Source organism: Agelaius tricolor, unplaced genomic scaffold (assembly GCF_023055355.1).
Source record: "Agelaius tricolor isolate 1412-34295 unplaced genomic scaffold, bAgeTri1.0.p SCAF_14, whole genome shotgun sequence".
Classification (NCBI taxonomy): Eukaryota; Metazoa; Chordata; class Aves; order Passeriformes; family Icteridae; genus Agelaius; species Agelaius tricolor.
Genome location: NW_027269274.1, coordinates 16,701,878 through 16,723,407, shown reverse-complemented (window position 1 = coordinate 16,723,407; position 21,530 = coordinate 16,701,878). Strand labels below are relative to the sequence as shown.

General features: G+C 42.7%; 1 protein-coding gene across 3 annotated transcripts in view; it reads right to left on the bottom strand.

The window, feature by feature from the left end:
* Positions 1-21,530, bottom strand: part of RAD54L2 (RAD54 like 2) — a 68,942-nt gene that overhangs the window by 27,990 nt on the left and 19,422 nt on the right. For 2 of the 3 annotated variants that reach the window (XM_071439950.1, XM_071439953.1), the window contains exon 2: positions 19,486-19,692. In XM_071439950.1, the coding sequence (XP_071296051.1) occupies positions 19,486-19,636 (151 nt within the window). In that variant the 5' untranslated portion in view covers positions 19,637-19,692. Of the gene's footprint in view, positions 1-4,853; positions 5,542-19,485; positions 19,693-21,530 lie in introns of those variants that run through there. The other variant, XM_071439951.1, reaches the window with a different exon arrangement.

Here is a 21,530-nt window from a genome sequence, read left to right as displayed (position 1 = left end):
CACAGCCACGCTACTGCCGGGCACAAAGGATCGCTCTTTCGGGCTGAGCCTGCTCCCAGGGGAAGCTTCCCCCACCTGTCAAAAGGCATGTACGTCTTCATGCCCGTTGCTGATTTATCTAGGAGTTAACCATCCCCAGGTCTGTCGTTCATACCTGTCACTGTAACCAGACACACAGTCTGTCATGTTGGTATAACAAAGAGTGCTGCTTGAAGTCTGAGTAACATGTTTTTCATTTCTCTAAGTATCAGTAGAGCGATCACTCGCTGTGGGTTCAAGACACCTACGTGAAATCTGCTGGTGAGGGATGGCAGGCTGCCTCTGTCCCCAGCACAGGACCAGAGGATGGAGGGAAGAGATGAGCTCTAAAGAAAAGCCACCAGCACTGACTCTGTGGGCCAGAGCATGAGGAGGGAGCCAGACCACGAGCACACACAAGTCAAACCCATCTCCAGTCTCCTCTGGCAAGAAGTAAGCCCAAATAAATGGAAAACTTTAAAAGATAAATTACAAGGCAGCACTGCCCTTCTTTTTTCCTTCAGACATCTTTCAGCATATCAGTTGTTGATGAGGTTATGCTGCAGAATAAAACTCCTTTCCCGGCCTGAAGGAATCCTTCAGGAACAAAGGCAGCAGACTTGAAGGGTAGGAGCAAGGAATACACCACCCAGAAACCAAAGGGAAAGTAAGCAGCCAAGAAGTGCCGAGAGGCAAACTGGAATATCAAACAGCCAACTTTGGTGACAGGCGATATATCTTCTAACCCTGGGATTATGCAAGCAGAACCAGGCCCCAAATACCCAAGAGATCTTGTTCTGGCTGGGCCTCAATGCTGCGGACGCTGAGACCCGGGTTACATAAACGCCAAAGAGCACTTATATAACTGTTGTATGGCACAGGCTCGCAGCCACAGGCACCCCATTGCCACTGGAGTGTGGCAGGTACCTGCTCTGGCACCCAGCCCCTCCAGGACCTCCTCCCATTCCTGCACAAGCCCCTAAATGCAGCCCAGGTGAGGTGCCCGTCAGGTTGTCCTCCCTTTCACAGGCACCACAGGCTCATGGTTCCTCTGGAGCACTGGGCAATCCCGTATCCATTTCCAGCCCAAAAGAGGGTTGTGAAATTTCAAATCAAACATTTTCATAGTGCCTTGAGATGGCAACACCTGGAGAGATACAGAACGCTGCTACCTGCCATCTGTCTTCTAGATATGGAATCAAAACTACTTTTCCCGATGAAAGTCCTCAAACCCAAACTGTTCCCTCCTGCCATGCCCCCTCTCTTGCACAGACACTGTGGGCATTAGTGAAGACAGGGAAACAAAGACAGGAAGGCACCCACTGAGGTAGCAGGGGAGGCAGGGATCGGCCACATTTGTCCTTTAGCCAGGGTGTGCGAGAGCAATGAGTTACATAAAGCTACTGCTCTGGAGTCAGGAAGTGTTTCAGGCTGAGTGCTGGGAAGTTTTCAACAAGCTATGCGCAGGAGGGAACTGAAACCTCCCCTTTCTGGTTATCCCAGTTAACTAGTAACCCAGAATAGAGTTTTGTCAACCAGATTACGAAAATTACCATGGGGATCTAAACCACAAGTAACCGGATTTAACCTTATTTATTTTCACAACACTTCAAAGCTTTTTTAAAAAAAGAGAAATATGATCTAGTTTATTGAGGTGGCTAAATATTGATTTAGGTAACAAATTTCCCCCTTCCAGCTTCAGAAAATAGATGCATACGGGGGCTTGACACGTTCCAAGCACAGTGAATCCAGCTGGCTGCTACCATGACTCTTCTAGGGATAAATTTCAGGGACTAAGAAAAGAGGACGAGTAGGGGAGCAAGCATTCTGCATTATGCAATGATTACATAAGCATTAATTTACACTAGGTAGCTGGGAGTTGTAGCTTTATATCAGCATACCCTCAGAGCAATGAGAAATAATAAAGAAGGGATTATTGTGCCACACACTTCCAAGGCCACCAAAATGGCAAACAAACAACAAGCACCAGCTGAACTTTAATCTCTGCCTCAAGCTCACATCATAGCTTTGCTCAGGACCTGCTAACAAGGACAGGGAGAAGGCAGGTGACACTCACTCCTAATTTAAAAGAGCAGCATGGGAAATAATCCCAGCATAAGGCAACCTCCAGCATCTGAGTCCTCCTTCGTTGTTGCTCCTGATGGTAGTGGTATAAGGGAGGAGTGATTTCAAAATGATAATAGTGTCACTTGTACCCCAGTTAGTGTCAAAGGGGTTCACAGGCATGATGAGCTCCTCACAGTACCCTGTGAAACACCTCCTGTCCATCTTGCAGAGAAAGAAACTAAATCAAAGCAATCAGGTGGGCATCAGTGCTGAGTAACTCAGGTTATTGGCTTCCTGTCCTATGCTCTAACCAACAATTCTCTTTCTTCTCCATAAATATAATTTCCTACTTGAAAAAAACAAAACACAGCTGTGGATTTTTTTTAGAACTGTAACAAAGCACAGAACTTCAGCTATGTTCCCTTTTTCTGCCTCAGTCTCCAAAGAAATTTCAGAGGAATTTTTAAGGACTCTGTTTAATGAGAGAGGCATCACTTGGGAGAAAAATTCAAATTGTTGAGTTTGAGCCTGTGTGCTACCGCATTCCACTGGCACTTCTCCCATCAACTGCAGCCAGAAAAGTGACCGAGAGCACTGGAGAAAGTTAATAAGACCAGGATGAAAGACCAGGATGAAACACCATTGCTGAAAGAACAATCTGTTTCTAGTTTTCCTTTCCAAAATTTGGTGCTGCTAAAGGAGTTTGACAAAAGGCTGCAAATTGTTTGTAGCAATCAGACTCATACAAATTGAAGTCACAATGCCACAAGGACAACCCTCCACCCAAAATACACAACACCCTAAAAACTAAGCACATTACAACCTGGAAAAGAAACAGGCACTTGTTTCTACAAAAGGTTGCTAAAATGACAATTACCTCTATGGTCAAGAAAGAAATATATGTGTATATCATGAGGAAACAGAGATTTTTACATAAAAGACATTTTTCTTGCAGGATAACAGGGGGATAGGTAGTGTACTGCAACAAACCTTGATTTACTAGCTGGTGGATACTACCATAAAATAATTAAAATCTGCTCTAACTTTCTAGCAACATTTTTAAAATAAAAAAGTATCACAGCACTGCATATACAGGTGCTTGCAACTTTGAATACCAGTGTTCAGGCACCTGGAGTGAGGAAAAGCCAGATAAATCAGAGAGGAAAAGAAACATTGCTCAGTGGTTGAAGCACAAAACCAGGGAAGAACATGATGTCTAAGTTCTGCACAGACTCACTCAGTGACCTTGTGCAGTTTATCATCTCTTTTGGGACAGGCAGGTTGTGCAAAAGTGTGATGGAGACACTCCTGGATCCACCAGCCAGAACAGAACTTCAATATATCAGTTAAAAAGGCTTCCTCAAAGAGAGATCATTTTCTACTGCTAGAGACTTTGGTAGAGGCTGTGACAAACCTTGCCCCAGACTTTACAACTTGACAAGTACAAAGAAGAGTTAATTTGCACTTTTGCTCTCTTACTTTTGTACAAATACCTTTCCAACCAAAATTTTTGAAAGACCTCTAACCTTGTATTCTCCCTCCATCTATGACCTACAGTCTCATTTCCAAAAGCATCTTTCCCTCCCTGTCTTCTCTTTTTATACCTATTATCTAGACTAAGTTACATAAGCCACTTGTATCATCACCCAGATTCCTCATTTATCCAAACTCATTTTCTATTGTAATTCCTTTTTTCTCAGTTCACACTCTCCCAGAATTAGCTTCTTTGTCCTGACACCACAACCAGAGAAATAAGATGGATTTTTTTTTCTAGAACCCCCTTCCCACTAATGGGTAACAAATATTGCATGGCTTATTTCTATAAAAACTCCTCATGACAACCACACTGCACTTCTGTAATAAACCAGGAATCCAGAGCTGGAACTCATGGGGAGCATTTTTGATCAGTCTGTTAGGTTCCTAGCATGACTTTGGAGATATTTGCCACATGAACAAAGTGCAAGAAGCCTGGCATCACAAAGTACCTCATCTCAAAGTAAGAAGTTAAATTACAAATTCAGAAAGTTCTTCAAATCTGAACAAAGTTTTTTCTCCAACATCCTCCCACCAGCAAACAAATTAAGTGGCAGCTATCCCCAAACTGTGAACTCCCATTAGGATTTCACCAGCATCTCCCATTTGATAGGGGGGAAAACAGCCAAGTAGCCTTTAGTCTCTTAGGCACTAATTAGGGGATCTGGAGCAAGCACCAACAGCTCTGCCTGGTGCTCAGATTGTTGCCCGGTCAGCAAGTCACCAAATATTTCACTGACAAAAGAAGCTCTTGAAACTCTTATCAAGTAGGATGTTGCAGGGAAAGTATCCACACAAAGTTGAAGGGGGTGGGGGAGAGGACAGTGGATATAAAATGATACTGCTATTAACAACTGCCTCCTCTCTTGGAAAAAAGAACTTTCACAGCATTACAACACAACAGCAGCAGAAACAATAACAGCCAGACCCAGAATGTCACATCACCAAAGACTTCAGAATTATAGGCACAAAGGAAGAGCAAGCTTCCTTCTCATGCCCCCTCCAAAGCTCTGAAATCTCAACCTCTTCCATCCCTGCCTAGTAAAGAGCACATTAAAACCTGAGACCTACAGAAGAGCCTTGGTTCCTGATGACTTTTACTAGGCACTGAGTGGGGTGCTCCAGCCCAGGGGTGGGAAAGTGAATGGCCTGTAACAGGAAAGCAAGAGGGAAAAGAAAACAAGGAAGAAAAAGAAAGAAAAATCAGCCCACAAAATCCCCCACCTGTGTCCTACCTGGAAACTGCTGAGACTCATCCAAGAGTAGCATGCTGCTCAGTGCACCAAGGCAAGCCCTCTGCCTGCACACTTGTTCAACGTGGCTGCACACTCTCAGCTCTTCTGCTATTCTTGTCTCAGGGTCTTCAGGACAAAAGTTTCCAGTCACTCCTGACAACTCCTTATCTCTGCCCACAGCCCAGTGAGGATAAATCCACTCTCACTGGCTGTTCAGTTCGCAGGCGGGAAAAGACTCCTGATAAAACAGTCCAGGGTACAGGCAGGGAAACCTGCACTTAAAGTTTCTGAAAATAACTTTGGTAAATAGCTCCTAGTGCTTGCATCCACCCAGCTGGTGTGACGAGAAGCAGTACGTATATATCCTCCCTGCACCCAGCCGAGACGGACCGGGGTCACCGTTACATAACTAGTTAAATATGCCTCGTGTTCAGCCTAAATAAAAATTGTCACTATCTCCTTCCCTGCTTGGAGAGTCAAACAACACAGCTCTGCCCGAGGTAGCTGCTGCTCCACGGGACGGTTTGGCTTCGGTAAGCACTCCCGATCAGCGGGAGCAAGCTCAGTATGCCTGGGAAAAGAGTTTCAGAAGAGAGGAGCAGGGAGGCTGAGTGGGTGTGTACAGGGGAGGTCTCTCTCTCCGCTGCCGTACGGATCAGATCCCATTCACTCAGCCTGTGATCCAGTTCAACTAGTGGCAGAGACCAAGACTGAGAATAAAATAAAAATCCTTACATAACCACTCAGGCTCTGGTGGGGCCCCGCGCAAGGGGAATCCCAACAGACAACAGGACACAGAGCAGGGGACACGCAGCACCACAACTCTGCCTCTGAGTTTCACTGGTGGGTGGGAAGGAGATGCAAAAAGGAGTACAGCCTTTCTGGCTTTGAAAACAATTGTGATTTTATGAGCTATTTGCATAATGCCATCTAATTTGCAAGAAACCTGGACAACTGAGACTGAAACTTGAGCAATTTGATGGAGCTGGTAACCCATTTGCACAATAACAGGTGAAGGAGCATCCTGTTTGCTTGGTTAAACCAGCAGCTTGTAGACCACTGCAAGTTTCTCAGTTTTCAGGAAAGAACTTGTCAGAATTTGTGGAGTGAGAGATTACTTTAAGTGAGTTTTTGTCCCAGTCATTCACCTGTATCAGGACAAGCACAAGAGAGAATAAATAAGTGCAGTATAAGTCCTTTAAAGCTGTAGTTGAACCCCTAAAGGCTATCCATCATACCAAACCTTCTTCAGTGTTGCAGAGACTTTATTCACGCCCAGTTCCCTTCACAGGCATATCTAATGCCAGTAATAAACAGCAAACCTGGGCTGAGAGACACATAATGAAATTAGCTCTCTGGTAATGAGCATTTGTCCATGTAACAAAGTCAGCTGCTTATTAAAACAACTGGTGAGGGAGCTCTGGGAAAGCCAGGACACACACAAGAAACCCAAAGCAGGCGGTGTCCCAACAGCCCTCGCACAGACCTGCAGGACTCCAGGACAATGAGCTGCACTCACAACAGCAAAAGCTGATCTAATGCTGATCTAAAGGTCTGCAAGCACAGCCAGGGCAGAGCCCAGCTCCCCTTTGTGTGACTCCAGCCATTTTTATTTGACCTTTCATTTGAGAGGGTAGCAGGGCACTGTGAATGCTTGCTGCCATCAAAACACCCCCAGTGCTTCAGGGTACTTCACAACTTTGAAACAAACCCAAACTCAAGATGCTTTTTCATAGTTAGAGCTATATAAATTTCACCCAAAAAAAAAAAAAAAAAAAAAAAGAAGAACTGTATTACAATTAAGACCCTCAGTAACAGGACAGACTTTCACCTATGTGACAGATTCAAACAGCCTAGCTGGCACACAATGCTTATCAAGGGGGAAAAGAGGGACAAATATATTAAAGAAGTGCATAGCCAAGGATCTTGTAACAGGCCTTATAAGGACTTTGTACGGTTGGAATAAATAAGCAAACATGACCTCAGCATCTGACCTAACAGATTTATGAATCTGGAAAGCAAGATTTAAAAACAAGTACTGGGTAAATACAACTGGGTATTTGTAAAGCATGTAGTGCTGGTTTTGGCTGGGAGAGAGTTAATTCTTTTCTTAGCAGCTATTATGGGGCTATACTTTGGATTTATGTTGGAAATAGTGTTGATAATAGAGATGTTTTTGCTACTGGTGAGCAGAGCTAACACAGAATCAATGCCTTTTGTACTTCTGACACTGCCCCACTAGTGAGGAAGCTGAGGGTGCACAAGGAGTGAGGAGGGGACACAGCTGGGACAGCTGACCCCAACTGGCCTCAGGGATATCCCAGACCATATGGTGTCATGCTCAGCATATAGAGCTGAGGAAAGGAGGAGAGGGGGATATCCAAAGTGATGGTGTTTGTCTTCCCAAATCACTGTTATTGTGATGGAGCCCTGCTTTCTTGGGCATGGCTGAACACTTGCCTGTCCATGGAAGGAGTTGATGAATTCCTTGTTCTGCTTTGCTGTTTAACTATCTTTATCTCAGCCCACAAGCTTTGTCACTTGTACCCCTGCAGTTCTCTCCTCCATCCCACTAGGGGATAGTGAGTGGCTGTGTGGGGCTGAGCTGCCAGCTGGGGTTAAACCACAACACATCCATATTACAGCAGTCAAGCATGAGAAAAATGGAAGTTCAATACACTGGGGGAAACAGGAAACCTATACCTGTCCTTCTGCAACACAGCAATACAAAGGGAATTTCCTTCTTCACCTTAGCATGCAAAATGGAGAAGCAATTTTTCTAGCCCTTCTACCCACAATAGTCTCCTGGTGAGGCCACCACTGTTAGCCAGGATAAATAAATATTCACACAACCAAGAATTAGATCTGCCTGAAACAGTCAGTTTATAAAATGATCTCCTCATGGAAGGTAATCTTGTTACAGATAAGTCCATTTACTGAACAGCTTTTCCATGAGGCCAGTCTTACCAGTAAGGAACAAGGTTCTCCCCACCTTTTGGGGTCTGAAATCTTACCCAGCTGTCACACCTCACCTCCCTCCTCTCAAATCACAAGCTCTTTGCAATTGTACAGACTGTGCTAAACGTCACAAGAGGCTTCTCAAAAAGCTTTTGTCACCTGAGAGATTCCCTTGCTAACAACTTAGGGCATTACCTGTTAAAAAAAAACAAACAAACCACACAACACTCTGAAGTTTGTATTTTCATAGAATATTAAGATAAAGGTCCTTCAGAAGATGTTTTTTTATTTGGCTGACAAGTATTTCCAGCAGCAATGTCAGCATCCCTGAACACTGCAAATTCACAAGCATTAAAATTCATACTTAAACCTGTCTATACAGACAAGAAACTTGACCATAAATAGTTTCAGGACATTAATTCCTCTGTATAGCAAAGAACATTATCGAACTGAAGTCAGTTAAACTAAATAAATTTCAACAAAATGTCCCAAAACATGCATTCCCTTCAAGGTGGAGTAGCTCCTTCCCCAGCCCCATGCCTGCTGTCCACCTTGAACCTCCCAGTCCCTGCTCCACAGGCTGAGCAGCTCCATGACTGCTCCCTGACCTGACCCAAGCCCAGCAAGGACAGCAGCAGAAGAAGCACTGCATCTCTGATGTGCCACCCTGCTCTTGGTCCCTGCAAGCTGGGGTGGTTCCCTTCTCTCCAGGCTGTTCATCCTCATCACCACCCCATAAAGCAAAAGAGACCTTCCTTGCCCACCCTCAACTGCTCCAGGCTGGCTGCACAGTCCCTTCCCCATGCCATGGCTTTCTCCCAGCCATGCTCCACATCCAGCAGCTCCTTCTGCACACCCCACTGACCTCCACTGTGCAGGGAAGCTGCCTACTAACCCAAATTGTTTGTAAGTTACTGAACATGAACTAGGCTTGACAGCCACATTTCACTCTTGATTAGCACCTGCTAGTAGCACATACACATCATTAAGGCCACTTTCCCTGTCCTAGTTTCCATGTTGTTTTAGCAACATAGAAAATACCCAAGAATCCCAGGTTTGACTTGGACACGGTATAAGGTGTTGTTTATCCACCCAGAACGGTTCAGACAGACTCACACTTGGACTCCACAACACTCTGTGTTGGCAACTGAGTATTGCTGGGCTTTGAGAATCATTTGCTTTTTAAACAAACACTGCACTGCAAATAAAAATTCTTTTTGATAAGATCTAAACCAACCATGGAAAACCAGAGGAGTTTTTCCATTGACTTTAGTGAGTTTCAGATTGAACCATAAGGCATAAAATTTGATAAATCTATTTTTTCTCATTTTATTTTATTCATATAAATCTTGGTGTATTCTCCTTCCAAAACTCATCTAAATCATAAGTGGGGGGAGGTTGGGAAGTTGTACATAATGTAACAAAAATCTAATTGCACAAAATGCAGGAAGTGACACAATGCAGTGCCTCTTGCAAATGTTTTTCACACTGGCACTGTGGCAAAACACACTGCTTGAGATTCCAAGGGTTTCAAAGGTTATTTAAATGTACCAAAGAAAATAAGCTGTTACTAGACAAGATGTAATGATTTAAAGTTGAAGAATTTGTACCACAGATATTTATCATCATTCTAATAAAAATTAAATCCATTCAGTTACGATCCCAGTTACATTCAAGAAACTGATTCCTCATTTCTGTAACTTGCTAAATTTCTCTGCTGCTGTAGATGACATAACGTATTTGTACACCACTGAAGAGTTTTTTGGTACAACTTTAATTTCATTCTATTTATTTTCAGCTATGTGTAAATTTGACATAAATCAAGCTGGTACACAAAAGTACCACTTTTAAATCACTTCTAACAGTTCAAGTATTTAAATATTTTACATAGATGAGGATTATCTGCAGATGTTTTAATTGCAAATTTTGTTTTGACAGAGATTTAAACTAGAAGTTTCTGTTCACCTAGCCCAAAAAGATTTTATCTTGTAACTTTCTCCTGTCTCATTCCTATTTGCATATTTGCAAGTGAAAATAAAGTCCTCTGACTCCTACTTAGAATTTTTTTGAGGCTGAGTCAGTGAACTGCATATTGAAGAAAATGTGAACAAGACATTTTAAACATCTGCAGTACAAAATACTGTTATTAAAAAAATACTTTGATCCAAACAATGAACCAGACACTTCTAAAAGTTCTATGCTGCAGTTTCTCTAAAGCCTAAGCAAGAAGTTAAAAAGATAAAGGAAATAACTGTGATGTGATATTGTGTTTTAAAATCTCAAGAATACTTCTAATTTAATTTAAACAGTTTCTCAACTCCTTCCACGTGTTTATTATTTAATATTACACTTGTAGACCATATAGCTACAAACACGTTTTATTTAACCAATCATTAAAACCAGCACAATACCATATAAATGAGGGGAAAATGAAATTAAGGAGTCCTTGCATGGTTTTAAACTCAGATGAAAATCAAAGAAGTTTCACCCAGTACATTTGAACATAAAAGGGGTGCTGCCTAAAATGTAAACCAGAGAATTTTCACTTTGGCTTCTTCACACTCATCAGGTAAACTTGGCAAAGTGACTTTGCCACTCCTTACCTGTTCAAGAGGGAAAATACCACATTACAAATTTGCTAATTAGTTTCCATATGATTTCATCACCGTTACAGCAGTTGCAGCTGAGGGAATACAGTACCCATTAGCAATGGTGAGGTGTGGCACAAAGCTGACAACCTGAAATGTACATGGGGGAAAAAGACATCAAACAGGACAGAGGAGCAAGGTGGGACTGTCCTTTGTTAGAGATTCTCTGGCATTATGACAATAAAAATGCAAGTTTTTGGCCAATAAAGCACAACCTCTGTATCCTGCAAAGCTTATCAGAAAAGCAAGAAGACAACTTGGGGCAATTCTTTGTTCAGTTAATAACTGCTGACCCTGCTCCCCACACCTTCATGCTGATCTCACATTTGTGACAGCTTCAAGAGAAGAGCTAAAATACAGATTAAAAAACATTTGAGAAACTCCATATACATAAATATAGAAAATGCAGAGCCATGGACGTGGGCTGCTCCTCAACTGCATGGAAAGATTTCTATTTTGTATTCCATCACACGCAATAGATCAAAGGGAAGGAGGGAGAAAAGAGGGGGGAAAGCGTAGCTGGTTATAACACCACATCATTTCACGAGATCTGCCAGTCCCCGCGCCCAATTGGCGGCTCCGAAGGAAGCAGAGCTCTGGCGTCATCACCTCCTTTTAAAGAAGTAAAACTAGTCATTACTCCAGGTTATATAACACTCAGACTATGCCAGACTTTGTGCCACCCGCTCAAAAAGGAAGGCGCTGTCAGAGAGCCTGGGAGGCGGGCAGGGGAGGCACCGACGTTTTCCTTCGGAGCTTCCCCCTGCTCGGGACAAGCCGAGGGGACCGGGAAGAGTCCCCGCGTTCGGCCAGAGCGACCGAGCCGCGACATCGGCACTCCGCAATCCCCTGCGCAGGGGGCTGGGGCACAGCACTCCTCAGGATCTCATCCTTCCTTCCCACAGCAGCCCCCAGGCCACACCTCACCCTGCTGAGAATAACCGAGTTCACGGGGTTAGTCAGAGTGCTGGAATCAGCCAGTAAAGCCCCCGAAGCCCAGGCACCGCTCCTCCCCATGCCTGCCTGATTTATTGGCAAACAGCCCACAGCCCAAGGCACCTCTGCCGTCCTCCCACCAGCGAAACTGCCCCAACGCAGCACAATGCCCAGCCAGGCAATCTGCAGCTTCGGAATCGGCACAGGGGAGATAACAAAGCATCCAGCACTGGCTGCTCCCAGCAAAGCACTCAAGAGGATTTTTCTTTAACATCACCATTTAGTGAGTCCAGTAAATCCAGTTCAAGGAAGTTGGGTGCCACGGGGTCTGCACAACGTGCTGGGGACAGGGACCCTCGATGGCTGGGCAGGGCCAAGCCCCTCAGACTGCACACACAAACATCATTTTGCTCTGACACACACACACTGTGCTCCCGAGAAACTGCCAGGAGAAAAACAATGGGTAAAATCTGCAGCCTTCTGTAATGAAGGAAAATTCCCAGAGAAATCCGTGGGGCTTTTGCCTAAATGAGAGGCAAACCTCCTCTGCAATTTCAATGTAACCCTTCAGTACTACTCAGTAACTAGGTCTGCTAAAACTGTGACTGCTGCCATCCCATCTCCTTCTACCTTTGATACTAACTGTATCTTTGTATTTTATTCAGCTGGATTGTGGAAACAGAAGCCAGCCAGCTCCTAATTTTTTTGGGTCTTAGGAAACCGACACAAGTCTTGAAGGTAAGGTTTGTGAACACAGAGAGTGTATGCTGAACAGACACAAAGCCCTTCTCACTTTCAGGAACTGAGGGAACAACAAAGCCCCCTCAACTTCTTAGTTCTAGTACATCACCTGAGGAATGCATCCACTACCTGCAATTGGATGCACATATACAGAATTACCCACAACCATCTGAGGCTGAGCCCCACACTCTGCACCTATATAATAAAGTACATTTGAACACTCTGATCCATAAGGATCATTTTCTAATGTAATGCAATGCAATTTCCTATGACAATTTGATTAAGTTTAAACACATGTCAATAGTCAGGATATTAGTTGGCAAGTAAATTCTCTTACAGGTAGTGATTGCTTTTGTACCTCTTATGATACCACACAAGCCATCCTCTTTGCAGGCAATTATTGGCTTGGAAGACAATCTACATAAAGTTACTACAAGCATGAAAACCTGCCTGGCTTGGAAGGATCATCAAAGTGCACAGTGGTACATGAAAGTTCAGATCTGACTCTTTACTAAGACCAGAGCCATTGCATAGGCAACAAACCTAGACTGGAGCAGAGGCTTGTTTCCCCCAGCATATGCCCTTCCAGCTTCCTTGGAAATAGTACTGCTGGGCTCTAGAGAGAGCTGCATCCAGCCACAAGTTACCAAAACAAAAGAATCTATATAGGGAAGTCCATCAAGAAGGAACAAGTGAGATTATGTCAATCACCACTCTTCCTTTTTCCCAAGAAATTCACCTTGTGCACTGCAAACATCCACTTGTAGATTAAAGTGCAGGATTATAACTTATGGGGACTTACCTCTCTGGCATAGGTACCTACAGAACACAGAGGAGTTTACAGTTAAAGCCTCCCTCATGATTGTCTTTTCAGTGCTTTTCTAGACTTAGCAAAGTCCTGACTTCTGTTTCTTTCCATACCTTTTGCTCCAACTCATCCACTTTCAAACAACAAAAAGACCCCACTCTCCACTCCAAGCTTACTCTGATGGGCTTGTGCCTTTCCTTAGGCCCAGCACCTGCCTCCAGCTAAACAAGGACAGGAGATCAAAGCACAAGTCACCAGTCTGAGGCAGGAAGCATGCAGCACCCAGGGCCACTGTGCCACACACTGCAGCAGATGGAAACAGGGTTCCTCAAAGAGCAGTTCTGTTCTCTGAGGCTGCCTTGACCTTGGGATGCCCATCTGCCCTTGGTGCCACCTGGAGACACAGCTGTGAAAGGCTGCTTTCTAAAAGGAGTGGAGAGATTAAAGCAGTAAGTACCTAATTGCTCCTCCTCTTCTTAAGGAATAAATTAAATTTTCTAGCAGATAGGAAGGACAACTTAAAACCAGCGTTTCCTTAAAGAAAATGCTGTGCAGTCTGGTCAAAAGTAGAAGGCAAAAGGTTTCAGCTTGTTGGAACAAATCTGCATTTACCAAGACAAGCATGATCATTCATTTCAGGTAAAAAGTGCAGAGAAATTTCTTTCTAACAGTAGTTTCTTTTTTCACCTCCCTTTTATCTCCAGCAGGATAGGCCTTTCTAAATCTGGATATAAAATGATAAATGATATCATTCAACAAGATAGGAAACTGTCTCCATACTCTTCCTCTGCCTCTCTCTCAGTTTCATACAGGTAAGTATAACATGACATAATTTATAAGAATAACCACAGTCAAAAAGCAAAAACTCACATATTTGAGGAGGAGGAGCCTACAAAATGAACAGATTTATACCAAAGACTTTCCTCTCTTCCCCTGTAAGGACAGAAAGTTGCTCTGTTCCCAACCACACACATCCAGCTGGGGACTCCCACACACCCCAGTTTTGTTTTGTTCCAGCACTTTGTTGGGGAGAAGAAAAGATAGAATGCTTTGGGGTGGGAAGCACATGAATAACACCATCTCCAAAATGAGCAGCAGATCTCTGTACCTTAAGGATGCATTCATGTATCATTCAAAGAAGTATTAACCCACACTTCCACATGATGTTAAAAACAGATTTCCAAAATAATTTCAGGTTTAATAACTCCAGGTGCTAATGAACTTTCCTGTAAGTATGGTATCAGCTACTCAGTTTTCCCATTAGATTAGACAAAGAATTTGCCCAGGCAGCTACAAATTGATTTCCCTTTCAATGTAATTGCACCCTATATTGATGACCCACAGAGTTGTGACCCACAGAGGAACATCATATTAAACAAAATCCATACTTGCTATAATTTCATGCCAACATTTTTTCCCTCAACAACCAAGTGAAAATCATAGGAAAAGCTAATCAAGCAGGACCCCTTTAAATGAACAGACTTTCCTCTAGTGAGGGCTCAAGGTAAGCAGAGATCTTTTCAAGCTTGGATCAGCAGTGGGTGCCATCTGAAGTCAAGAGCTCCTGCCTTGGTATCAAGGGGGAAAGTTCAAAACTGTGAGTACCAAGTGGCAGCTCAAGTTCAAGCAAAAGCAGCTACTGAAATACATTGTGGATTGTGCTGCAGAAAGGAAAGGTGGCTCTGTTTGAGCTATCAAATGTCACAAGCAGGGTGAGCAGTTTTAAGAGGTTAGGGTTGGGAAAAGGGTCTCTTTTCCCCCTCACTCACCTCATGTGCCAATCTCTCAGATGTTCTGAAATTTCCTGATGCCCTTACCCTACCAAGGAGCTGCAGTGCAAAACATCACTGCACCCATGTGTCCTCCTCTCCTGGACTTGCTGTTCTGTACCACCAACCAACTGTGCTTCTCATTCACTCCTCTTTAAGAATCTGTATGTCCACAAAACCCCACACAAACCAGTCTTGGTTTGCTCCAGCACTTTGCCAGGGAGTAGGAGGAACAGTATGAGTCTGAGCTGGGAAGAGGGAGCTCCTCCAGTTCTCCAGTAGTCAAACAGAAATGCCACAGAGCTCGCACATTCCCAGCCCTGGAATGTGGGGAAAGAAAGAGGGATCAGGAAAGGAGAAAAAGTGCAGAATACAGGGCAGGAGACAAGGCCAATTCCATGGAGTTTGTCTCATCACAACAGTATCACCTAATGCATTATTATTTGGTGTTGCCTGGTATCCTTGTACAGTAAGAACTGCAGCACTACAGTAGTACTGGAAAATTGTTCACCAGTATACCCGAAAAAGCACAGATTCCAACCTGTCTGCTGTACCATGCACTCTGGAATGCAAACACAACTAGGAGCCTTTGAGGACAGGGTCTGAATGCTTGTGCTCATTAAGACATCTTTGAGAGAACTGAACAACTACTTCTACCCCAAACTGCACTTTAAGAAAGTATTTAACACATATACTCAGAGGTAAGAAAACAAGCAACTTGCCATCGCTATTAATAGCAGAATTACAGCAATACATATGAATAAGAGATAATGAATTCCAGAGACATCAGTCAGAATAATCCAGAGACATTCCCAAAGTGAAAAAAACAGAACAGTACAGTGGGATTCATTCAAACACTCAACAGCTTTCCTTGGGAAAGCTCTGAGGTATAAACCTCAGTCCACGCATTTGAAATGATCTGTAAAATCCATATTGGAGCTTTGTTTCCTCTTTGCTCAAATTAGCTTTTATTCCTATGGAGTCCTACACAGCCCTGAGCAACAACCAGGATCAGAGAAAAAGTGCAGGACTTGAAACAGCCCTTCATCTCTATAGTCATCAGTACATCACATTTCTAGTGAAAACGATTCAGGGAGTTAACAAAAAAAGTTTCTAGCAGTCACGCATTGCTATCACTAAATCAAACATGATAAAACAGGTGCTGCAACCCACAAGTGATGAAAAAACAGATGAAGTGGGCAGGGATGACAAGGCTGGAAAACAGTGGCAGCCTCTGGCTAGGATTGAAGAGTGCTGCTGGGATGGGTGTGCAGTCTGGCAGCCAGGGAAGGGGCTGTAAGTGTCAGAATAGGTATGTTCTAGAAGGAGAATTCTAGAAAAAAAAAAAGACTAAAGCTGGAAGATTTCCTACACATGATGCCCAGGTTCATTAACTGGCCACCACTGAAGAAATGGATAAAGGATGTAAGCCACATGGTTATTAGCTTTCACTTACTGAGAAATATTCAAAAAACTAGCTTTTCAGGCTCTTTTGATTCCTTGAGGGCAGGGGCAAAGGTTGAAGAGCTGTGTTCTTCCATACTGAAAGCCTGTACCATACAAGTACAAACTAACTCTAGACCACCTACAGGACAGCCTATACTAAATGCAAACAAAACTGAGCAGAAATGAGAAAAATGTGCCAACACTGAAGATAGCACTAAAGTACCAGAATGTAAAAAGAACTCCTAGAAGACTATGAAACCGAAACTACACACCAGGATTAACTCCACATTCAACACGTATCAGAAAGACATAAACAGGTTAAACATGCAAAACCCAACTCACTGCTAAGTCTGAGATGATATGATCAACCACTACCAAGTGTGGATAACATCACATTAACACTGGAAAGTTCTTAAGTTATTTGAGCCACCATCAATACATGGAAATCCTAAACAAAGCCACTAGTTTGCAAGCAAACAGTAAAAATATTATTTTTGTAATTGATATAATCACTATTATTTAAAGCAAGTAATCAGTTTCCGTTTGGAGAAAATGTTTAAGCAGCCTGTCAGCCTTCCAAGAAATAGCTTTGAAAGATTTATTAATCAGCTAAAGCTTGTTGTGCTAGAAATATGCATGAGCCCATCCTCAAGGGAAAGATCACCCCAGGATCCCTAGTGGGATCAGAACAACCACAATACCAGGAGGGGAGGAGAACAGCACAGCTGGGAATAGGGAGAACAAAGTTTTAACAGAAATTATTAAAATTAGGCTTTTTAAAAGCTTCATAATATAAACACTAGAGCACTGCATCCCTTATGAATAAAACTGTCTGTTCCAAATATGATATTTATGAATGAGGTTAGTCTACAAAGCCATGGGACTACAAACATCAGATGGGCACAATAAAATGAACCTCCTAATTCTGAAGTTGGTTGTATTTCATAGGCTAAAAAGCAGGAGACCTTTTTATATTAGATCTAAGGTGATACAGATGCCAAATGACATTTTGGAGGCAATGTGTAGCTTTAAGGAGATATCAGGAAAAGCAGACTGGACACCTCCACAGAAGATAATAATTATACATCTAAGCACCCAGAAAGCATTCTGATATTGTGGCAGACAGAATTAAAGCTGAACAATCTGAAACCTCAGAGGCAATCTAGCTTTGCTCAGCTCATGGGAGGGAGTTTTCCCTTGTACCTAATGAATAAACATAAAAATACTTTGTTAGTTTCTCATGTAAATTCTTTTTACTGTCCCTAATTATTTTCTACATTTTTTAAAAAAATCTTTTTAATGAGTCACAACAAAAATATAAGACATAAACATGTTTCTAGTGTTTTAACATGAAAATAAATAGCTGTCATTAGCAGTTCACAATGTTCTGTACACCTATATTGATTTTGTTTGCTTTGGAAAGAATAATCCTGACAAACAACTGTGAGTATCCACTCACAATAATACAGATGTTGATGATAAAACACATCAGTCTATGATAATAGACTAGTGGAACAGTGGGAATGACCCACTTGGACATGACACACAGACACTCCCTTCTGTTAATGACACTTCCTCCTGCCCCACTGCTGCAGGGTCCTGTGAACAAAGTGACATCATCATCATCATCATCACCAGTCTGAGACAGAGTAACCTGTGACCTTGTAACTCTTCTCTGTGTTGATACTGGGAATTCCCTTGTTTCTTACCTGAACTAACACTTCCATTTCTGCTACTTTCTCATTAGAAAAAGCCATCATGTGAATAAAAAAAAAAAAAAGGAATGCATTCGTTTTTGTGTAAACATTTTTATAAAAGCATTTAAAATCAAAACAGCATCTTCAAATAGCACATGGCTGAAAGAATATAACAACAAAACAAACAACACTTGAGGACAACAATTTATTTTGAAGCCAAAAATTCTTTAGTAACTAGAAGAACAGAGAAGCATCTGTTTTTAACACATTCTATGCTAAGAAAAGGAAGATTACTCTCAGTTGGTTAGGTATATTCAAATACCTGCATACCCTTTGAAGTTATTAAAAATTGCAACTTTAAAGGAAGTGAATAGAGCATCCCCTTGGGCTCTGGCTACAGTTTTGTGATACAAAGGTTGATGGCAAATTCAGCATGGGGAATTCCCACCTGAGCTCTGCATTCCTGTCTCTGTGCCCTAGAACATCCGCCCTTCTGGACCAAGAGACATTTCTAGGACCATGCTGTGACCCAGAGCAGTTATCTGGTAACACTCAAATGTCCCCTGCACAGCACAGGCCCATAAACACCTGCATTAGCCCTGACCTGAACTGCTCCTCTCCTGAAGGAGAGAGTAGGGCAGGTGGAACTAGGTGAGGATAGAAGGTGACAACTTATTTAGCACTTCCATCTTTGATCTTGTAAAACAAACAAAGGAGAACCCAACCTGTATGCTGGCAGTAAAGAACATTTTCTAGCTGTTAAAAATTATTACTGTGAATGAGCAATAATTGTCCATAGCATTCATCAAATTTTTTATGTATGGGACAAGCCAATGACGTAAATATATTTTTTGTCACCACATCCTTTAAATAATACAAGTAATTACAAATCAGTTCATTTACTTTACATAATTGCTTTCCCAAAATTTGAAGCTATTTTAAAAATTCTATCCTCCTTACAATTTATACTTGTGGCTTGTTTTCCTGATGGAAATATTTTTGGCCAGGAGACCATATTTAACCTACATTAAACACCTATTTAAACTAAACAGCCACATAAGGACTTCTCCCTACCAAGAGCTGGACAAATCCTAAACCTTACACAATCTCCCAAGGGATGACAGCCAGTTTTCTATAACAATGTATTGATGCCTCAGGTTTTAGCTTTTATATTTTTCAGATTCTGTACTGCTTTAGTGTGTAGTTCTGAGCTTCATATAAAGGGATGGTGAGCTCTCTTCACAGAGTAGCTGGACAAAACAATTCCTCTCCTAGCTTGGGACCAAGGACTACCACCCAAATTTCAGGCCCAAGAGCATAAACAACGTGGACTGAAGAGAGAAAAACAAGAAGGATGGGACTTCATAACCTAAAGCTGTAATTGGACAATTAACTGCAATATGCAAATGGAGCAGAACTGATCAAAGTGAGAGACCCCGTGAGTGGTTGTGCATTTTGTGATCATTTTGGTTCACCTTGGGTGCAGCCCTGGCTGGGCTCTTGTGCTGCCCTAGGTGGATCCATGGAGATCTTTCAATAAATCCCTCCTTTATTCTTTAACTCTGTCTGGCCTCTGTTCTAGGCCAGCCTTCACAAGGCATCAGTATATTCCCAACCCCATTCACTCACCACTTTCATCAAGTAAGTCCTCCTCGTCATCCCCATCATTGTCCTCCTCCATCGCCTCCTCCTCATCTTCCTCCTCCTCCTCTTCCATATCCTCCTGCTCCAAGTCCGGGTCCAGGTCCGGATCACTCCCTGAGATTGACTCGTCTGACATGATTCCCAGTGGTGCTCCTTGTGCATTACCTGCTCATGTTCTACCGTGAGGCAGCCCTGCAAGGACACCAAAGAGGAACGTGAGCCCAGCAAATCCCAGCCTTTGAGCCCCAAGGCTCAACGTCACAGCAGCATTACTGCACAGAAAAAACCAAATCAGCCTTTTAAATAACAGACTTAGATATCAGACAAAGCACAAAATCCTGTGGAGAAAACAGATGCTGCAAGAAATGGATCATAATGATACAGGCCCAGCATTGAATAATCTCCATCTCTTCATTGGTGCCCTTGAGGAATCTTCCTGCTGAAAAATTCCTGGTATCAATGCCTGATTATTCAGAGATGCAAAAACTAATAAATTATGTGAATAATTTCAAAACACTACTATCCAAAAAGAAAGCATACAAAAAAGGATCAGTGTCAGCATCCCCTCTGGATACCTGTTACCCTGATCCCTGCAAACACCATCACAGTGAGCAGATGTGGCTCAGAGACAGAAAGCCCCTCCTGCCTCAGCTGTACCCACTGCAAAGGTCACCCACCTCCTCACCATAGCCTGGCTGAAGTCTCTGATCCAGCCACACAACAAAAGCACTGTTACCTTCACAGTTCGGGCAGAAAACCACAAAGATCCAGTTGTAAAAGTTGAACTCCCATTGTAAAACAGGGCAAGAAGAAAAGTAAACACAAAGAAAGAATGGACCAGACAAAATTTGCATTTCGTTTCTCTTAAGGAGAAGAACTGGGGCTGGCTGTGCATAACTTCTCTGTTACATCACTCCAGTGCATTACAGCAGAAATTGTGGTAGACCACAAAAATAAAGCCTCAAGAGAGGACCAGGGCAATCACCAAGTCACCAGTTTATCTGTTCAGATCATGCACTGTCACTTCTAGTCAATGATGGGTACTCCTGAGCACTCCTCTTCCATACACACAGAATGATCCTAGAGGAGCCATGTAAGATGATGAAAAGAAACACAACCAAGGAAGGAAAATAAAGAAGGCATCTTGATCTTAAGGAACATAAGCAAAAGATGTATTCAAAGATCAAGCTGCAGAAGAATTACTACCCACACATTCTCCAAAACCTTTAAAGAAGGATGAAGGAAACATTTCCTCATCACTCACTTCCCACTGCCCCCTACTTATACCACATTTCCACTGTAAACTATAAAATGTTTGAGAACGAATCAGCCACTTAAAAACAAACCTAAATCCCAAACATCTAAGCAGATAAGGCAGTTCAAATATCTGTAAACACTTAAACTTTCATTTAATTTAACACTTAAATTTCATTTTCAGCTGTGTTTCAGCAGTTACCAGATTAACTCAGAAACCTGAAGGTTAAAGACAACACCCCTGTAGCAGGGCTGAAAATCTAACTGTCTAACTGTTGAGTATGCTGAATTATTCCAGCTCAAGTCATCAGCTCCTGCTCTGCCATTGAATAACATTGAAGAGTGTCAGAAAAAAAGTAAATACAGGGAAGAGAAGGCATTGCAGAGATTGGCTTTGGAACACGAAGCCTTTCACTACTCAGTCCCAGGAGCTCTTTACCACCAGGCAGAGACAACTGAAGTCCCTCCACTAGTACACGTGTCACACAGAATAAGTTGGCTTGGTCAAGCAGATGGCAGAAAAGGCCAAAACCTGAATTAGCTCAAGTGGAACTGTGCCAGTTTACACAAGCCAAAGATATTAATTCAGCTTCTGTGGTCTGCAGGTACAAGCCCAGTTGCTGTCAGGCTGCTGCAACACGGTCACCTCCAGCATCTCTTGTTTTCTGGCGTCTGGTGACTTCAATCGAGGGCTGCATACACAAAGCCATCTATTATCAGAAGATTTTCCTAAGAAATGTTGTGCTAAAGTCTATGTCTATTTCAAAACAAGGTCT